Source organism: Halyomorpha halys, unplaced genomic scaffold, assembly GCF_000696795.3.
Source record: "Halyomorpha halys isolate HHAL.00 unplaced genomic scaffold, Hhal_1.1 Scaffold417.1, whole genome shotgun sequence".
NCBI classification, from domain to species: domain Eukaryota; kingdom Metazoa; phylum Arthropoda; class Insecta; order Hemiptera; family Pentatomidae; genus Halyomorpha; species Halyomorpha halys.
The window spans coordinates 433,770-451,258 of record NW_027111032.1 but is presented as its reverse complement, the minus strand read 5'-3'; the positions used below and the strand labels follow the sequence as shown (position 1 = coordinate 451,258).

At 26.5% G+C, this 17,489-nt stretch overlaps 1 protein-coding gene across 1 annotated transcript; it reads left to right on the top strand.

The window, feature by feature from the left end:
* The first annotated feature begins 544 nt into the window (after positions 1-544).
* Positions 545-16,962, top strand: LOC106682476 (long-chain fatty acid transport protein 4). Its single transcript, XM_014423358.2, has 11 exons — positions 545-948; positions 1,023-1,173; positions 1,262-1,499; positions 1,583-1,796; positions 1,902-2,103; positions 3,881-4,073; positions 9,166-9,312; positions 9,732-9,869; positions 11,142-11,208; positions 11,348-11,438; positions 14,342-16,962. The coding sequence occupies exons 1-11, from the start codon at positions 791-793 to the stop codon at positions 14,645-14,647; spliced, it is 1,905 nt and encodes a 634-aa protein (XP_014278844.1). The 5' UTR covers positions 545-790; the 3' UTR covers positions 14,648-16,962.
* The last annotated feature ends 527 nt before the right edge of the window (positions 16,963-17,489 follow it).

Genomic DNA, 17,489 nt, shown 5'->3' with positions numbered 1-17,489 from the left:
TATACTTTGTCAATAAGAAATGCAAGCTTGTGGTAATAAACTATTTATTTAAAAAAATAAATATAACAGTTTTTTTTTTTAGTTTTCCATAGCAGTTTGCCTGAAGGACCTTTTTTAAGTTTCTTTCACATCAATAAAAGAAAATTTTGTGAATACATAGGTCTGACGCAATTAGGTAGACATGCAGTCTGGGCAACGAACTTCATGTTTATTTACAATAAAAACTATTACTCCGGTTCTCTTCAAATCTCCTTCAATGCCAAAACTCTTACATTATATAAATTTAATGCTATATTATGAGAATTTTTATTGAATAGAATGAACAGAGCTGATAAAATTCTATTTAGGTTCCTTGAATCTATAAGGTTAGGATACGTACATTTGCCTTATGTTCTTCTCGACTACTCTAATGGCAGTATTTCTTTACTAAGTTTTTTAAACTAATGCATCACAAGTCTATAATGAGTTTTGAGAGTTTTTTGATAACGTAGATTAACTAGAAAATGTAAAGATATTATGTGCACATGCGCCTGGGAGTGGGGGAGAGTTGAACAGTGAAGAGGAGGTAATCGGGATTTCATATACTTCTGGGATTAGGTGTTCCGAGCAGTTTCGGGTTCGTTCTTCGTACATTCTTCTGTAGCAATAAGTTTCAGTAATAGAACCCACATCGGAGAAAATCTACTGGAGTCGCTCTTCCTATAGTTCTACGCACTTGGTTTAATGTGATATTGTTATATGTGATAAGTATTTTCCTACACGTTTCTAAGGACACTTTAGGACTATCATCATGAGTTTGGCCAATCTTGGGGTTTTACTCATTCCCATAGCAATTCTAACTTATTTTATCGGATTTTTCTTGACAACTTTTGTGACCATAACTTGTGCACTGATTTATTTTAGAAAAAGAGTTTATATTATCATCAAAACATTCCCCCGCGATGTTCGGTAAGTGTATCAAAACTTAATTTTTTTTTTTTTCGTGGCTTTGAATTCATAAATTTAATTTTATTATATTACAGGTTTATTAGAGGTATGGGCAGACTTATAGTTACATCTAAGAAATGTACAAAACAAAATTTGACTATTATCGCTTTGTTCAAAAGACAGTTAGAGAAAACTCCAGATAAAGATATTTATTTATTTGAAGATCAAGTTTGGACTATGAGAGATGTAATGATATATTTCTGGATTTTTAATTTTTTTTTCTGCATATTACTTCTTACAGTTCTGATTTTGATATATGTTTCTTTTGTATTAGGTTGAAAATTACAGCAATAAAATAGGCAATATATTCAAGGAAGCTGGATTCAAAAAAGGCGATGTAATTGCATTGTTCATGACTAATCGGCCAGAATTTATTTGTATTTGGCTTGGACTTGCTAAAATTGGTGTTATAACTGCCTTGATTAATTCCAACTTGAAAGGAAACCCTCTTAAACATTGTCTCGATGCCGCTTCATGTAAAGCCCTGATATTCTCTGATGATTTATCAGAAAGTAGGTCATGAATAATTTCCTTTGTGTGTTGGCAAAAATTTATTTAATTCCTGAAAAACTCTACTGATTAATTTTCTTTCCAGTGGTTTTTGAACTTGAATCAGTTTCTATTGATATGTACCAAGCCTCTGGTACTATTAAGGATGACAAGGTTATCAATTTAGTACAAATGTTGAAAGATGCACCAACCACAACTCCTCCTCTGGATGAAGAAATTTCTATTCGTGATAAACTTCTTTATATTTATACCTCTGGGACCACAGGTCTCCCTAAAGCAGCAGTTATGCCTCATTCAAGGTAGGAATATCTTTATTTTCTTTCAAATGCGTGGGTTCTCTAAAAAATTTAGTTCATTATTTTGTTGACTTTTCATATTCATATCTATGAAATCATATTTTACAGATTTGTTCTGGCCACCTTGGCAATGATAAGCCTTCTTGATCTTAAAGATGACGATATAATTTACAATCCTTTGCCACTATACCATACAGCAGGCGGTACTTTAGGAGCTGGACCTGCATTGAGCCATGGTATAAAAACTGTTCTCCGAAAGAAATTCTCAGCTTCCTTATATATAGCTGACTGCATTAAATATAAAGCCACTGTGAGTTGATATATATATCATATTTTTTGTGATATAATTAGTGCCCATTAGCCAACAAAATAAAATTTAACTTGAATCAAACAACTGCAACACTAGTTTCATCATTATTTTATTTAGATAACTTAGATAAATGATATTTCTTATATTAAATTCTTCAATTTTTTATTTTTACTGCACTTCAATAAGATGGGTTTTTTAAAAGATAGATATCGATAGAAAATATAAATTACAACTAACTGATATTTTTATAGTTATGTAAATAGGAACTAAATTATAACATTTTTTTTTTTTTTTTTTTCGATTTGAAATTACATGTTTATGTTTACTGAATTTTGTTATTAGATTTCTTATCTATAAATTTTAATGATCATTGATATGATTTGAATAGTTTTTATAAAGTTTTGTTTTAAAGACTTTTTACTCAATAATAAAATTATAATTTAGTTATTTTTACAATTTTATAACTTGTTTCCAACCAATATTTGAGTTACATTTAGTATTGTACCTTAAGTCCATAGAGTTCCTATTAAAATTTAAAATAATCAATAACACTGTTTCAACTCAATACAAATGATACTTAATATACTTCTTTTAGGAAGATTACTTGATAATTTAAATTTACGATAAATATAATGTTTTGAATAGGTTTTATTTGTTGGAAATACATTAAATTAACCGAAAATCAGTGATTGAAAGCCCAATTTCTTTTATATTGTTGTCAAGAAATAATTATAATTAATAGTTAATCCATAAATAATAAAATTATAAAAAAAAAAAAATAGAGATATTTTTGTTTCAACAATTGATATAAAACTACTAAATTTTAGGAAATATTTAATAGGTAATACTCCTAAAGATTCCTCTATCAGCACTGATTTCTTATCAATAATCAAAGTGACCTTTATTTTTACAATAATAAATTTCTGTAATTATAAGTGTTATTAAGGAGCAATATGTTGTCTCAATTTTATTTTTAATTTTGACTGGTGAATTAACAGTTCACCTAATAACAGTTATAGTAGTTATTCTATACTTCGTATTTACAAAAATATAAATAACATTTTCTATAGAATAGTTTTCCGTACAACAATGATCTTTTTTTTTAACAAACAGAACTAAAATAAATATGCTTATTTCATTTAAATTAATAAAATAAAACATAACTTCAAAAAATAATGGTATTTAATATTTTTTTTGTTATTGAAATTAGTCAAAATGTTGATAGTTTGCACAATTCTTGTATTATGGTCTAATGTTAAATGTTGTTATAAAAGTTATTTAAGTCTAATTATAATTTAATTATATTTCTATTTATAACATTGGCTACTATGTTGGTTCATAGTTTCTAACTTCACCATATAAGACTAAATGATGTACGATTTACAAACTATCATTATTTTAGAAGTAGTTAGCATGGCTCACTTTTAAGTACTTAGGCTATAAATAAACATAGTGTTAACTGGCAAATTGTTTATATGTAATTTAAATTTAAATATTTGGGAAAATAATAAATACCTAAATGTTACCTTATTATGAATTTAGTTTATTAATTATAATTGAAAGGTACAGAGGAAAAACAATCAGATTTATACTTTAGTCTTGTTCAATAAAATAGGGTAACCTATTTTAACCCTCTATCTTTTCCTCAGCATTGTATTTTAGTTTCTTTTAAAATATTTTTTAAAAAATTCAGTTAATTATTTCAATTCAGTTCTTTAATTGAGATTAAATACTATTTTTGTTGAGTAATAATCATAAAAATCTCAATATTTTGCAGATCGGCCAGTATATTGGGGAAATGTGTCGTTACATGTTGGCAACAATCCCAAAACCAGAGGATACTCAACATAGTTTAAGAAATATGATTGGTAATGGTCTTCGACCTGCCATTTGGTCTGCTTTTGTGAGAAGGTTCCAGATTCCTCGAATTACTGAAGTGTATGGAGCTACTGAGGGAAATGTTAACATAGGTATTTATCATTGTCAATTTATTATTAGTTTATATGTCATTCTATTTTACGACCAAATTGATGCTCGGGTTAATCCTGAAGTGCTGTTCCGTACTTTCCTAATGGACAGTCCAAATATCACTATAAAAACTATTCGCAACCACAGGACAAGTCAGTAATAAGATAAAGTACGTACTTGTTTGGGTCCCCTCTGGCTCTCTGTAATCTAATTTTCCAATCGGAATCACCTTTCATTTTTTTCAGCTATTAATTGACCTAATGAATACTGTAAAACATCTTTATATTCTTATATTACAGTTTAAAAAAAATTAATGATGGTAAAAAAAAAACAAATTTGTCCTCACTGTTACAGCTTTTTCGGAGGTCATAGCCAATTAAAGATATGTAAATCAGAAATTAGGGACCTTTAGCACAATTTATAATATTTTTTTTATCATAGTGTATTCTTATAAAAAAAAAGTTGGCCTATTTGAAATTTTGATATTTTTCCCTAACTCAATATATTTTGAATATTTTTATTTTTTATTTAATAACTTATTTATTGTTATTTACAACTGTATACAAATATATACAACAAGTAAATTTTCAGTAGGTGACATAGTGACATAATACAAACATGTGGAGAATCTACCCACTGATAGAACTCCAATATTTTTTCACCATTATTAGAAAAAAATGTTTTACAAAAAAAGTTATTCAAAAACTTACTCGTTAAATCAAAAAAGTGTCCTATGTGAATTTGTCTTAAAATTTGATTTACTATCAGAATCCATAAAAAGGGTTGCCTTGTATATTATTTTGTAATATTAATTTTTTTTGTTAAATGTTTTATTAAAAATTTGTACATTTTTAATAAAAAAAATTGGTTCTTTAAAATAGTACATAGTATTTCATTAGGTAAAATTTTTAACTAGTCTTTGTGACAGTCAGTCTGTTTATAAATGTTTTTGAATATCTTAAAAAAATGATTTTTGCATTTCACAATTTTTTTCTCTTCCTTATTTGGGGGAGTTTTAAAAAACTTCGTATTTTTAAGTAATAAGATTGTAACTTATAGCAATAGTACTCATCAAACGCAGCCAATGTCTCATAGCGGACTATATTATTCACAATTAACAGGCAAAATGTATCAAAATCAAAACACATTGAACAGACTGATTCTGAGCAAACACAGACTGGGTCTGGTTGTGGATTGTAATGATCATAACTAGAAATCAAAATGCCTTAAAAATTCATTTATAAATTTTTTCAAATATCTTAAAAAAATGATTTTTGCATTTCACAATTTATTTTCACTTTCTTATTTGGGGGGAGGCAGAGAAAAGTCAGGGAATCTGATTGGTAGACTGTTATAACCTCTCTGCATATTTAGTTCATATAACTAAATTATTTTTTATTAAAATTTTAAGATAATTAAAATTGGTTCTGTTATTTTTAAAGTAACAATATTGTTGTGATACTTTTTGATACAGGAAACATTAAATATGTGCCATTGCTACTGTTGATACCCTAGATATCCAGCCGTTGATATCGAAATGCAAATGTCAACGTAACTGAACCAGAATAATTTGCATTCAAACATAGAATACTGATCCATTCTTCAGGTTGATAAAATACTGTTTGCTCAATTAGATAAATATTGGTATGAATAGAAAGTTGACACAATAGACAATTGAATATTAATCATATATCAACAATAAGAAGTGGTCACCAAAAAAAATAAATAAACACAGGATGTCTGCAGTCAATCCAATTATATCATAAACTCCTTTTATAACTTATGGTATAGATCTACTGAAATGAAATTTAATAATTACCAAATATAATATTGTCAATAATTGATAATTTAATACAATCAGTGTTATGTCCTATTTAATTAATTTTGATTATGTAAAGAATTGTTAATGACTTTAGGCACAGGCCACATATTTATGGAGTATTAAAATTAAAACATAGTACAGCATAGTCAGGTGGTTTCCCCCATGATTTTCTCTATTTTTGGTTCCTGTGGTGGATCCATTTTTTATCACCAGTATATGATGCAAAAAACTCTTTTTGTTATGCCTAACAGGTAGCATTTTACTGGTACAAAAGTGGTGCTCAATGTATCTCAGCTTATGTCTTTTGTCCATAGAAGAAACCCAATTTTTTTTTTTTTTCATATCATTCCAAACGATATTAAATTACTTTTCACTTTTGAAACCACACACCATAATTTCTCTCACTTAAAACAGCCTCACCTTCTACTTTAAAATTATGTAATGTTACAAAATAAAAATGATTCTAGATATTCTCTCCTAGGAAGTTGTTTATTTTTATTTATTACAATGTTGAAGTAAAAAAAAGTTCTATTTAGTATATATATTATTACTATTCTATTTATTTTTTGTACTATGTTTCAGGTTTTCCCGTATTTATATTCTAATGTTCCTCATTTTGCTAAGTGCATCTATTTCTTTTTGAAATATTATCATATAGTCACATTAATTAAAATACAACATTTGTTTAAAATAAAAATTATGATACTTAAAGATTATATTGTTAATAGATGACCAAACATACGATATTACGTTTTTCATCTTACAATTTCGACAAAACCTTCTGGCGGGACCATCTTTTGTCAAATGTCAGAAACTTATTTGTACTCCTAATATAATATAATAAATAATAATAATAATAAATAAAATAATAAGTTATCAAAGAAAGAGAGATGACAAAAAGAACAAAATTAGTTGCCTTTATGGGACCAGTTAAATAAATGGTTGACTAAAAAAAAAATTTTTTTTTTTTAGCCACAAACCAACAGAAACAAAAATAGACTTATTTACACCAAAAAATCAAACTTATGATAAAAGTTACTGAATAAGTAGGGAAAAAATTTTTTTCAAAAAGACCTCCATTTTAAATTATTACAAACACATGTGGATATTAATTCGGTTTAAAGTCCAATACAATAAGCACTGCAAACAAATGATATGATTAGTAAAAGAGATCTGTTAAAATCTAGGTCCGAATTTAAGTTGAAGATGAGATTGGGTGGGAAGAAAAGTGAAGGAGATCCTAATAAAAATGAGTCTCTTCTAAAAAGTTATCAACAGATTTTGTTCTGTTCATCTTTAGTTCTGTTTTTTACTAAAAATATTAATTTCATTACCACGCGTTCATTCATGATTTAATATTAAAATTGATTTCAATAGAATTAAAAATGCAAGAAAGTAAATTTTTTTTATTTATAAAAATTTTAATTAAAACATATTATTAAGATTTATTCTCAAATGAGGTACTCTGTTATAAATTTTGAATCAAAGTTTTTGACTTCTCCGGATACTTACATGCTGATTTCATTTATTTTTTAAAGTCTTAGGAACTTCGTATTTTTAAAGTAATAAGATTGGTATTAAATTATAAGTGATTCCTGATTTTAACCCTTTCACTACTAATTATGATAAAATTGAGAAATTTAACAAGTTTAAATTTAAATTGTTTGTAAATAATCACATGTGTCAAACCTTTTGATTGAACCTCTGAAGAAAAATGGCTCGGTTATAAACATTTGTTTAGTGGATCACATATACATATAATAGGAAAAAAAAAGTTAGAAGTAAAATAAAAAACCTTTTAAGATAACTGTTATAGGTAACTGGTGGAGGGAACTAATCCAGCAAGTGGTCCTTTTTGTCAACCCCTGGTAGCTACTTTAGAGTTGCCGCCGCGTACTAACCAAGGTTAGAGTTTTAAAATTCATTTCTTGGGACCACCAAGAAATGAATATAAACTGCCCCAGGTGGGAATCGAACCCACAATGTTTCAAACCAAGCACTCTGGGATCTACACCCCAACGTGCATGGCCATTGTGCTTTGTAAGATAATACAAACTTAGAAAATTAATACTTAGGCACTGCCGTAACTTTCAAAAGTTTGTTTGATCATATCTACACTAACTCAGTAATGTATCAAATAGTCAAATTGTATTCAAACTAACTTAATGACTAAGCTAACATGGGACAAATGCAAACGGCGTTTGATTATGCACTGTAATAATCGCAATTAAAATTCAAAATTTATTAAAATCACAATCACCTAAATGGTTATGTACTGAGGACTAATTAATAACGGTTGTTTTTAAAAAGGAGATTTTTAGTCTGTTGCTAGGCATTGCCGGCCAAACAAAAGTCCTCACTAACTCTTATTCTCACACTTCAATATTATAACATAAAATTTGAAAAAAATCTGGTGCAGTGTACGAATCACGTTACTTTCACTTACCACCCTATTTTGAGTTCAAATTAATCCTCGCTCGTTTCAGAACAAATATTTCTAAATTATTCAATGTGGCAATACTTTCTCATATTAATTTTTTCAAATCAGCCTTTCAATTGACTCAAATTTCAACAGTTTTCAGAGAAGTACATAATATTCCTTGTTGTAAAAGGATGACAAAAATATAACAGTTTAATAAAATTTACATCCTGCTCTAAAGCATTTATTTAATGTTAAATTGTTATAGAATCAATATTAAAAATACTATAAATGATTTTATGAAGTTATTCATCCTGTCCTCTGAAAGGCTCTATTATATATAGGTTAAGTTATATTAAAAATTGTTTTATCACTATGGTGACAAGAAAAGATTTAACTAATTGGTGAAAGGGAAAACCCAATGTGCATGTGTCTGCCAGTCTAACTGGTGGAAAAATGTGAAAAATAGATTCTATAAAGTGGCACTTGGTGCAGAGGACCTCAAAACGTGTATTCCCATAGAAAATTTCTTATTGAATGATCACAATATTTTCCCTTATTATATATTCCATATATAAGTAAGTGAAAGTAAAAAAGTTCTGAAGAAAATAAAAATAAATGTAACTAAATTAAACACTAGTACTGTTTACAAATTTATTAGAAAACCTGTCATTAGCAAGAAGTAAATTGACAGTTTTCACTAATTTGTTGCTATATAATGTAATGTACAATATTTTATGTACAAGATGAAAGATGTACTACATATTCATAAGTTAAATTGAAAAATAATTTTTATTGTATATAATATATCTGTGAGCTTAAATCCAAGCTATAATATAATAATGTTTTATAGCTAACCTTGATGGCACAATTGGAGCTGTTGGATCTCTCCCTCAGTGTCTTCCGTCATTCTTGTTCCCAGTGGCAATTATAAAGATCGACCCTGAAACCATGAAACCAGTTAGGAACAAAGATGGGCTGTGTATTCGATGCAAAGCAAGTAAGTTATTTTTAATTCCGGATTGTTCAATTAATATAAAATTTATTTTTATTTCTGTATAAATTTATACTAAGATCAAGTGATAGAAGCTATATCGAATGTTAGTCATTCAGAAACCTTAATTTACAAAAATGTATCATAAACTGTTGCTCACTACCACCCCTTCAAATGTACAATGGGATTTCGACTTCAACATAGCTATGAAAAACATCTGATTCATATTTTTCCTTTACATCAATAAATAATTCTTGCTATTTCTTAAATGACCACTATTTTATCTCTCAGTGTCATTGAAAAATTTGTTAATGATTGTTAAATTTTATTTTGTGTTATTAATTATTTTTTCTTATTATTTTTAACATAGATTTATAAGAAAATACTAAAATCTGTGAATTTATGTTTTAATTTCTCTGTTTTAGACGAGCCAGGTATGTTTGTTGGCCAAATCAAGAAAAATGACCCTAGTCGCGAGTTCCATGGATATGTTGATAAGAAAGCTTCTGAAAACAAAATCTGGCATGATGTTTTCCACAAGGGAGATTCTGTATTTGTTTCTGGTATGTAAAGTTTATTATTAATTATATTTATACATTTTATTATTAAGAATAATTACATATTATATTTTATTTAAGTGTCATACTTCAGTTTATAGTATAGTAGATCATTAATATAGGATGTAGTTGCTTTTTAAACTTTTAATCAGTCAATGTTAAAACTTTGTTTTGGCGACGTATCGCAACTTTATTATTTGCATAGTCATGCCCTACAATGAGAAAAACAATTTTTTTAGAACTCTCTCTTCAAATAATTTCTACAAAACTACAAGTACATAGTGTAATCTCTGACTAATAAATATTACAATCAAAACATTGCTTACAATTGTCAACCGCAGTGTGTTCTACATTGTGATCATACCATCTTGAGGTTTAGGTGAGAACTAAAACAGTTGTTTTTTTTTTGTTTTGTTTTGTTCTAGCAGGTAGTCAGTCTGTTATTTATATTTTCTATGTAATGTCGTTTATTGTGTCTTATGTATTTATTAGGTTAGAATGACATGAATTTAAATGTTGTACATCCGATTTCTTATTGATTGCTCGATTCTTATATTTTTCTATCATGATTATTTATTTTAAAGTTCGCTGGAAGATGTTTTTTACCGATGTATGATTTTTGGTGCATCAAATTTAGATTTATGTCCTATTTATCTAGAATGTGTAGTGAGATCAATTTGGTCAGGTTTGTTGGAGTAGTTATAGAGGAACAACCATATTTGTGTAGATAAACCCTTTTTTTTTAGATACTGTTCTGAAGTTTCAAAATAAGATTTCCTGCAGTTTTCTTCACAGGGAATTTGATAAACTATATTAGATTGTAGTTCTATTTTGTCTTTGTCTTTCATATTGTTGTAGAAACTTTACACCAAACCGATTCAGTTCTTACCTAAAGCTCAAGATGGTATGATCACAATGCAGTTGAGAATTGTAAGTAATGTTTTTATTAAACAATATTTTGATTTTAATATTTATTGGCCAGAGATTGCACTTTGTACTTGTAGTTTTGTGGCAATTATTTGAAGATAGTATTTGTTCTAAACAAACTGTATTTCTCATTGTAGGGCATGATTATGTAAACAATAAAGTTGCAAAACGTCGCATACATGTATACCAAAAGTATGGTAATTTTTTAAAAATATTTTGTTCTAAATTTACTTTTGGTAATAGTATTTTTATATTTATGTTTGTTAAAACAATTTCCTGAGTATATTATTGTGCTGATTAGCTATTCTATATTATGATTGATGAATACATTGATCTTTTCTTTATTTACAGGTGACCTTATGGTAATGGATGATTATGGTTATATATTTTTCAAGGATCGAACTGGAGACACATTTAGGTTAGTAAATCAAACAATTTTTTTTTACTTCTTTTTTTTAAAATTATTATTATTTTTTATTAATTTAAAGCTTTAACCTAAAAATAAATTAGATAAACACAATCCTATAGAATTAAATCTACATTTATTTTGATTTCAGATGGAAAGGAGAAAATGTTGCCACATCAGAAGTTGAAGCTGTTGTTAGCGCTGTCGCTGGCCTCAAAGATTGTACTGTCTATGGAGTTCAGGTATGTTTATCTAATGCTTAAGTCTCAATTAATTTATATTTTTAAAAATATTCTATAAAAGTTTTTAAACATCCATTATAAAAATTACTCCTTAAATCGTTCTAGATTAATTTTAATGATTTAAATCATATAAAATAATTTTTTTGGTAATTTGATCATAATTTTGGAAATGGAGTTTTGAATTTGTAAATATTATAAGAAACTGATATTTGGTAATTCAATAAAATGTTTATAGCTCATGACTAGGGAGTTACTTCTATTTTATTTGAGGGATATTACAATATAATACTGTATTAATAAACATTCCTGAATGTTAATTAGTCCAAATTGCTTTAAGTAGGGCTTCCAAATTTATTTTTTATAATCTAATCCTATATTATGGTTTGTAATTAGTTTTAAAATTTATAACTAGTTTTTTAAATGTAATAATGCATATTTTTTATTACTTTCATAAATTATTTTAATAATAATTAAATTTTATTTCATGTTCATTAAAAATAAATTCTTTATTTTTTACAGGTTTAAATTATAAAATCTGTTTAAATACTGAAAATACTCTTAATTAAATTAACTTGACTCAACTGACTTTTATTTTATGACAACTGCATTTTATTTAACTTAAATTTTTTAATATTTTTTTTAACTTGTAAAAAGTCCTTTCTTTCAATGTCTTTATTTCATACATAATGTATCATCAATTTGGGGTTCTTCTTTAGGATAAACAATCTGAAATAATTTTACCATCCTATGAAATAAACACCTTAAAAAATGCATAATGGAAGATTGCTGATTGACCGTGTGTATCAATAAATGGGATTTGGTCCGAGTGCGGTCAAATTAAACTCAAATAGTAATATTTTGTACTATCTTCAAAAATAGTACACCAATTTACTACTTGAGTTTTATTTGATCCCACCCAGACCAAATTCCATTTATTATAATGCATAATAGTTTTGATTTTTATCCATAGTTTAATTGATGATTTTTATAATTTTCACTACTTTAATTTTTAAAAGATAATATTTATTGAAAAGTAATAGTCGTTTTATTTTATAAGATGGCGAAATTATTTTTGATTGTTCGGCTTAAAGAAGGGAGGAAGTGCCCCAAAATATTGATGAAATAAAGATATTTAAAGCAAGTAATTTTCACGAAACTATCCAATATAAAAAGGAAACCTTCTAATGTAAACAAACTTTATAAGTTTTTTTTTTATTAAAATCTATTTTAAAATATATTTGAGGAAGATAGTTTTTGTTTGTATTCTAAAGTACTGACTGATAGAAATTAAAAGAAAACTTAAATAAAAAATTGAAGTGTAACAATTTTGCTGAAGTTTTTATTTCATTAAAATGATAATACAAATGTAATAAACATTAAATAACTTATTTTCAGTGCCTGATTTGTTATACTAACTATTTATTTATTGCTGATTCAATAATTCAATGATCCGAGCTTAAGAACCTCTTACCAACCATTAAAAATGGCAGTGAATGCCTATTTGATCAATTTCATTTCATGTCATTCTAAATTATAGTTATATTCGTCATTAAATATGTCTTAGGTTTGATAAAGTATCAAAATTAATTCTTATCATTGTGTAGAAAAATTAAAACTTAAAAAAAAATTAAAACTTCTGTCAGAATATTTATCAATTTGCTTTCTGTAATTATTAGATGACCCTATGTTAAATTGAAGTTCGCACAATTGTTTTCCTGAAATCACAGTATTTTTCTCATTTTTTCTATACTCCACTCTCTGAAAGTACTGTTTAATCTTGGTAATCTGACCTTTGGTACTCTGAAGTTATCTGAACTTACATTAAAAACAAAAAAAGTTACTTTTTTTTTGTGATAAGTCAGCAGGCAATAACATTGTTGTTTCCAAATAAATTTGCACATGTGTAAAGAACATTTTTAACTTCCCGAAATATAGGCAAGTTATTGTAACCACCACGAAAATCGAAAATGAAAATTTTTACACAATTTCTATATCGGATAATCTAATTCCTTTGAAAGTGTTCATAATATATTTTATTGGAATTACAAATGCATAATATTGTATAAATCACAGTATCTTGCTGCTCAACCGTTCGCTTTGAACATCCCTGATGAAGCACTGCAATGTGGGGCAAAACGTCGGAAAATAAATAGATGTAAACTATTTTTGTTTCTCTTTTGACCGCAACCCTGACCATCTTCTTATATATCAATTTTTACGGTCAACTATAGATACATATATAATTTAATTAATATTAGAAATATGTATAATATAAATTTTGTTTGTGGACTCATTTTTTTTTTTTTTTTTTTATCATGTTTCAAACAAATCCATTCAAGGAGTATTTTTTTTTTTTATTTATACTTGTTTTCACATATAAATGATTAATCTTAAAGTTTTAACTAATTAAATTATCACTTAGCATTACTGAGGATGTAAAGGAAAACAATTTTTTTTAAAACCTCAAACTCAAATTTCCATTAAAATATGTAAAACAAAAATTAAATAAATAAAAATAGTTTTGTACATTCATATTTTTGAATTTTTTTACACCATTTTTTGTAATACTTTCTGTAAACCAAATTTTTCAGTAATCTGATCACCAACATCACACTGTATTTACAATTTTAAAAAACAATCGTGTTTTTTTTTTTCATACTTAAGGGATATCCCAGTCTAATTTTATTTTTTACCTCTTCCTATCGGACACCTTTGTATAACGGATAAAATCATTTTCCCTGTTAGTGTCTGTTATACAGAAATTTCACTGTATTATTATGTATAAAAGAAGATTTTATTCTTTATGAACTAGCTTCTAAGTTTATTTTTATATTTTTTTCAATACTTTGGAAATGTGTAGAGAAAAAATAAGTTTTATAATAAGAAAAATATATATACCATAGGTTGGAGAACTGGAAGGCAAGGCTGGTATGGCTGCTGTAGTGGACCCTGGCAACGAGCTAGATATGCCAAAGTTTGCGCTAGCTCTGGACAAAGCGCTACCGCAATATGCAAGACCTCTATTCCTGAGAGTCTTATCCGCTATGGAATTAACTGGCACATTTAAGCTGATGAAGGGTCAGCTTCAGCGCCAGGGTTTCAACCCAGACGATGTGCCGGATAAGTTATATTTTAGGCAAGGATCTACCTATGTGCCCCTCGATAAGCATATGTATTCTAGTATTGTCGCTGGCGATATGAAGCTATAAACCAAACTAAACACACCTTTCCAAAAAAATAAACTCTTTAACTCTCCTCAGCCTTGGTTGATTATTGGATCCGTTTTGTTTTCAACTGGAGTAGATTGTTTAAAAAAATACATTTATATCAGAAATACCTTACATAGCGATGATGATGATAGTGATATTGAATTGTTTTTCACAACTGTTACGGTAAGATTTTATTTTGTTACAAATAGCTAATTAATGGGTTAGTTGAATTTAATATTTATAATAGTGCTGGGTACGATTCAGAAAAATAAATATTTTCTAATTTATTTTTTTGTATAAATGTCAAATCAGTTTATAATAATTATGATTATATTTTATTTAATATTGTTACTTAGCTAGTAAAGAAGGAGCATGATTCAACCTGTTATTTTTAAGATTTAGTTTCTTTGTATATTCTGAAATACCGGAAGTAAGTTGTTAGTTTTTCAAAAGCAATATTTTTTACTTATATTCAAATTTTTTTAGATTGAAAATCAATTTTTTTTTACTTTAAATTTGAATAAATACTAAACACTGGAAGAACTCAATTACTTTTTAATTTAAATTACAATTTCCACAAATATAAATTAATAAGGACTTTGAGCAATAGTCGTAATACTAGCTAGTTCAATTTTTAAAAGGTTTAATGTTTTTTTTTTCTCATTATTTATTTCTAAATTATATTTTGTAACAAAACAAAATGTTAACATCTAATGTTCAGTTCCATGGGTGCTACAGCTAAATAAAAGGAGAGAAGTAATGTCCTAATAATAATATAGTGTTGTATCCTTCGAAATAACTCCATATTGTCTTTATAGTTTTTAACCTTTTTCTTTTTTTTTTTAACCCGATCTTTTAGTAATGTGATCTATTTATAGTTTGTATCTAGTCATCGTCAATTGCTTTTGACACATATATAAAAAAAAAAGTTATTTAAAATCTCAATTATTATAACTGTAAGTGTTCTTCAAATATGTCTATTTCCTTCAATTCCAAATAGTATCATTATTATTTTTAATTCTATTTTAACAGAATCGAGATATAACTTGCATCGTTCTAATGCAATTGATGATACTTGGCTGTCTAGTTTTGTACTTAAATTTTTTTCTGTGAAACAACATTTTTCTGTGATAACTGTATCTATTCGCTGGTTGATCGATTCGGTTATCTTCTCATTTTTAGTTTATATTTACTTAATAAATGTAATGATAATAAAAATTATAAAATATATATATATTGATTTTTTTGTGAAACGAATTAGAGTGTCTGTAAAATTAAGAATTAAATGTCATTCTTAATATTAATATAATATATATAGTAGATCCAATTTTATGTTTTTTAAAAAAGTAACATTTTCCTTCTTCTTTTTTCTTTTTTTTTCTTTTTTTGTAAATTGTATCGAGTTTGGGCAAGTATTATAAAGATGTATGATTATGGATTTGTAAAAAGATAGGGTTTTCCATTTAATAAAAAATAAAATATATACATATTAGTTAATAGAAAGTAGTGAATTAACTAAATTTTCAATTGGATTTTAATTAGCAACAGAAACATCATTTGAACTAAAGAACTTTTTTATAAAACCTCGATTTTCTTCAAATCTTATTAGAAATTTTGCTTTATAATACTAGCCCTTTGACATTGTAATTGTTTCTAATGACAATTCTAGTTTTTATAAGTCAAATAATTTGGTTGTGTTGTAGTCTAATGTAGTTTTTCTTTTCTTTTTTTTTTACTTTGTGACTGTAAATATTCTTTTTTTTTTTTCTATTTTGTCCAAATAAAATAGTTCTAGTTATAATAATTTATTAAATACATAATTTGCTCATCGGCAGTTAAATAAAGTGATATCTTAATCTATTTAGTTTTTATGAGATATTTTATATCTTGATGATCAAATATATTTTTTAGGAGGCATATCACTTTCTTTAATAGCTTTTTTAAAGAATTTACTTTTAATTTAGGAAAATAAATTTGGTGCACTTGTAATTTTTCTTTAATATTATTAAAGTTACTTTTAGTTTTCATATAAAGGTATTTACTTACATGATGGAACTTATAAAGTTCCTTTATATTATTACAAAGATGTTTCAATCTTCTCCCAAGAGCCATTTAAATGTACAATAGTTAGAGACTAATTGTTCATTTTGATGTTTGTTGATTAGAATAATTTTTTGTTTTTTAGAGTAAAATTGTAAATAAATTTTCATTCCGGCTTAGTAATTATTTTTCCATAGTTTTAGATCATCAAATAAATGCATGGTTTGATCCTATGAGCACTAAATCGAGTAAATTTAATAAATAAATGAAAATTGTATGTATCTTATTTATATTTCCTTCTCCCTAAAAATAGCCATTATTTATGAAGTACTTGTTTCTGATTTCTAATAAAAGGACTAAAACAATTTTTTATTTTTATAAAATATTTTTTAATTTTTTTTTTTTTGCACAGAAGCACTGCGACCAATAAGGCCTATTGTGCGCAAATAAGCTAACATTTTTTTAAATATAATACTGTTATATTAGTCGCAGAATAAATCCTTTTTAAAATTTATTTATCTAAGTATTTAAATTTTTTAGTTTTGATTCAACTTTGTTCATTTTGTATTTTAGGATATATTAAAAAAGCTTTAAAGAAGTATTGAAACTTCAAATTGTTCTATTAATTATATTAACTTTGATTGGAGATTATTACTGTTTTGTTTTGCAGTTTTTTTTATTTATCTTATTCTTTGATTTACAAATACTCAAGAGCAATGGCTCCCAATCAGTTGGGCAAAAATTAGCTATAGTTGGAACTAATAAGCTAAAATTGTTATGGATACGATATTTGCATATCAAT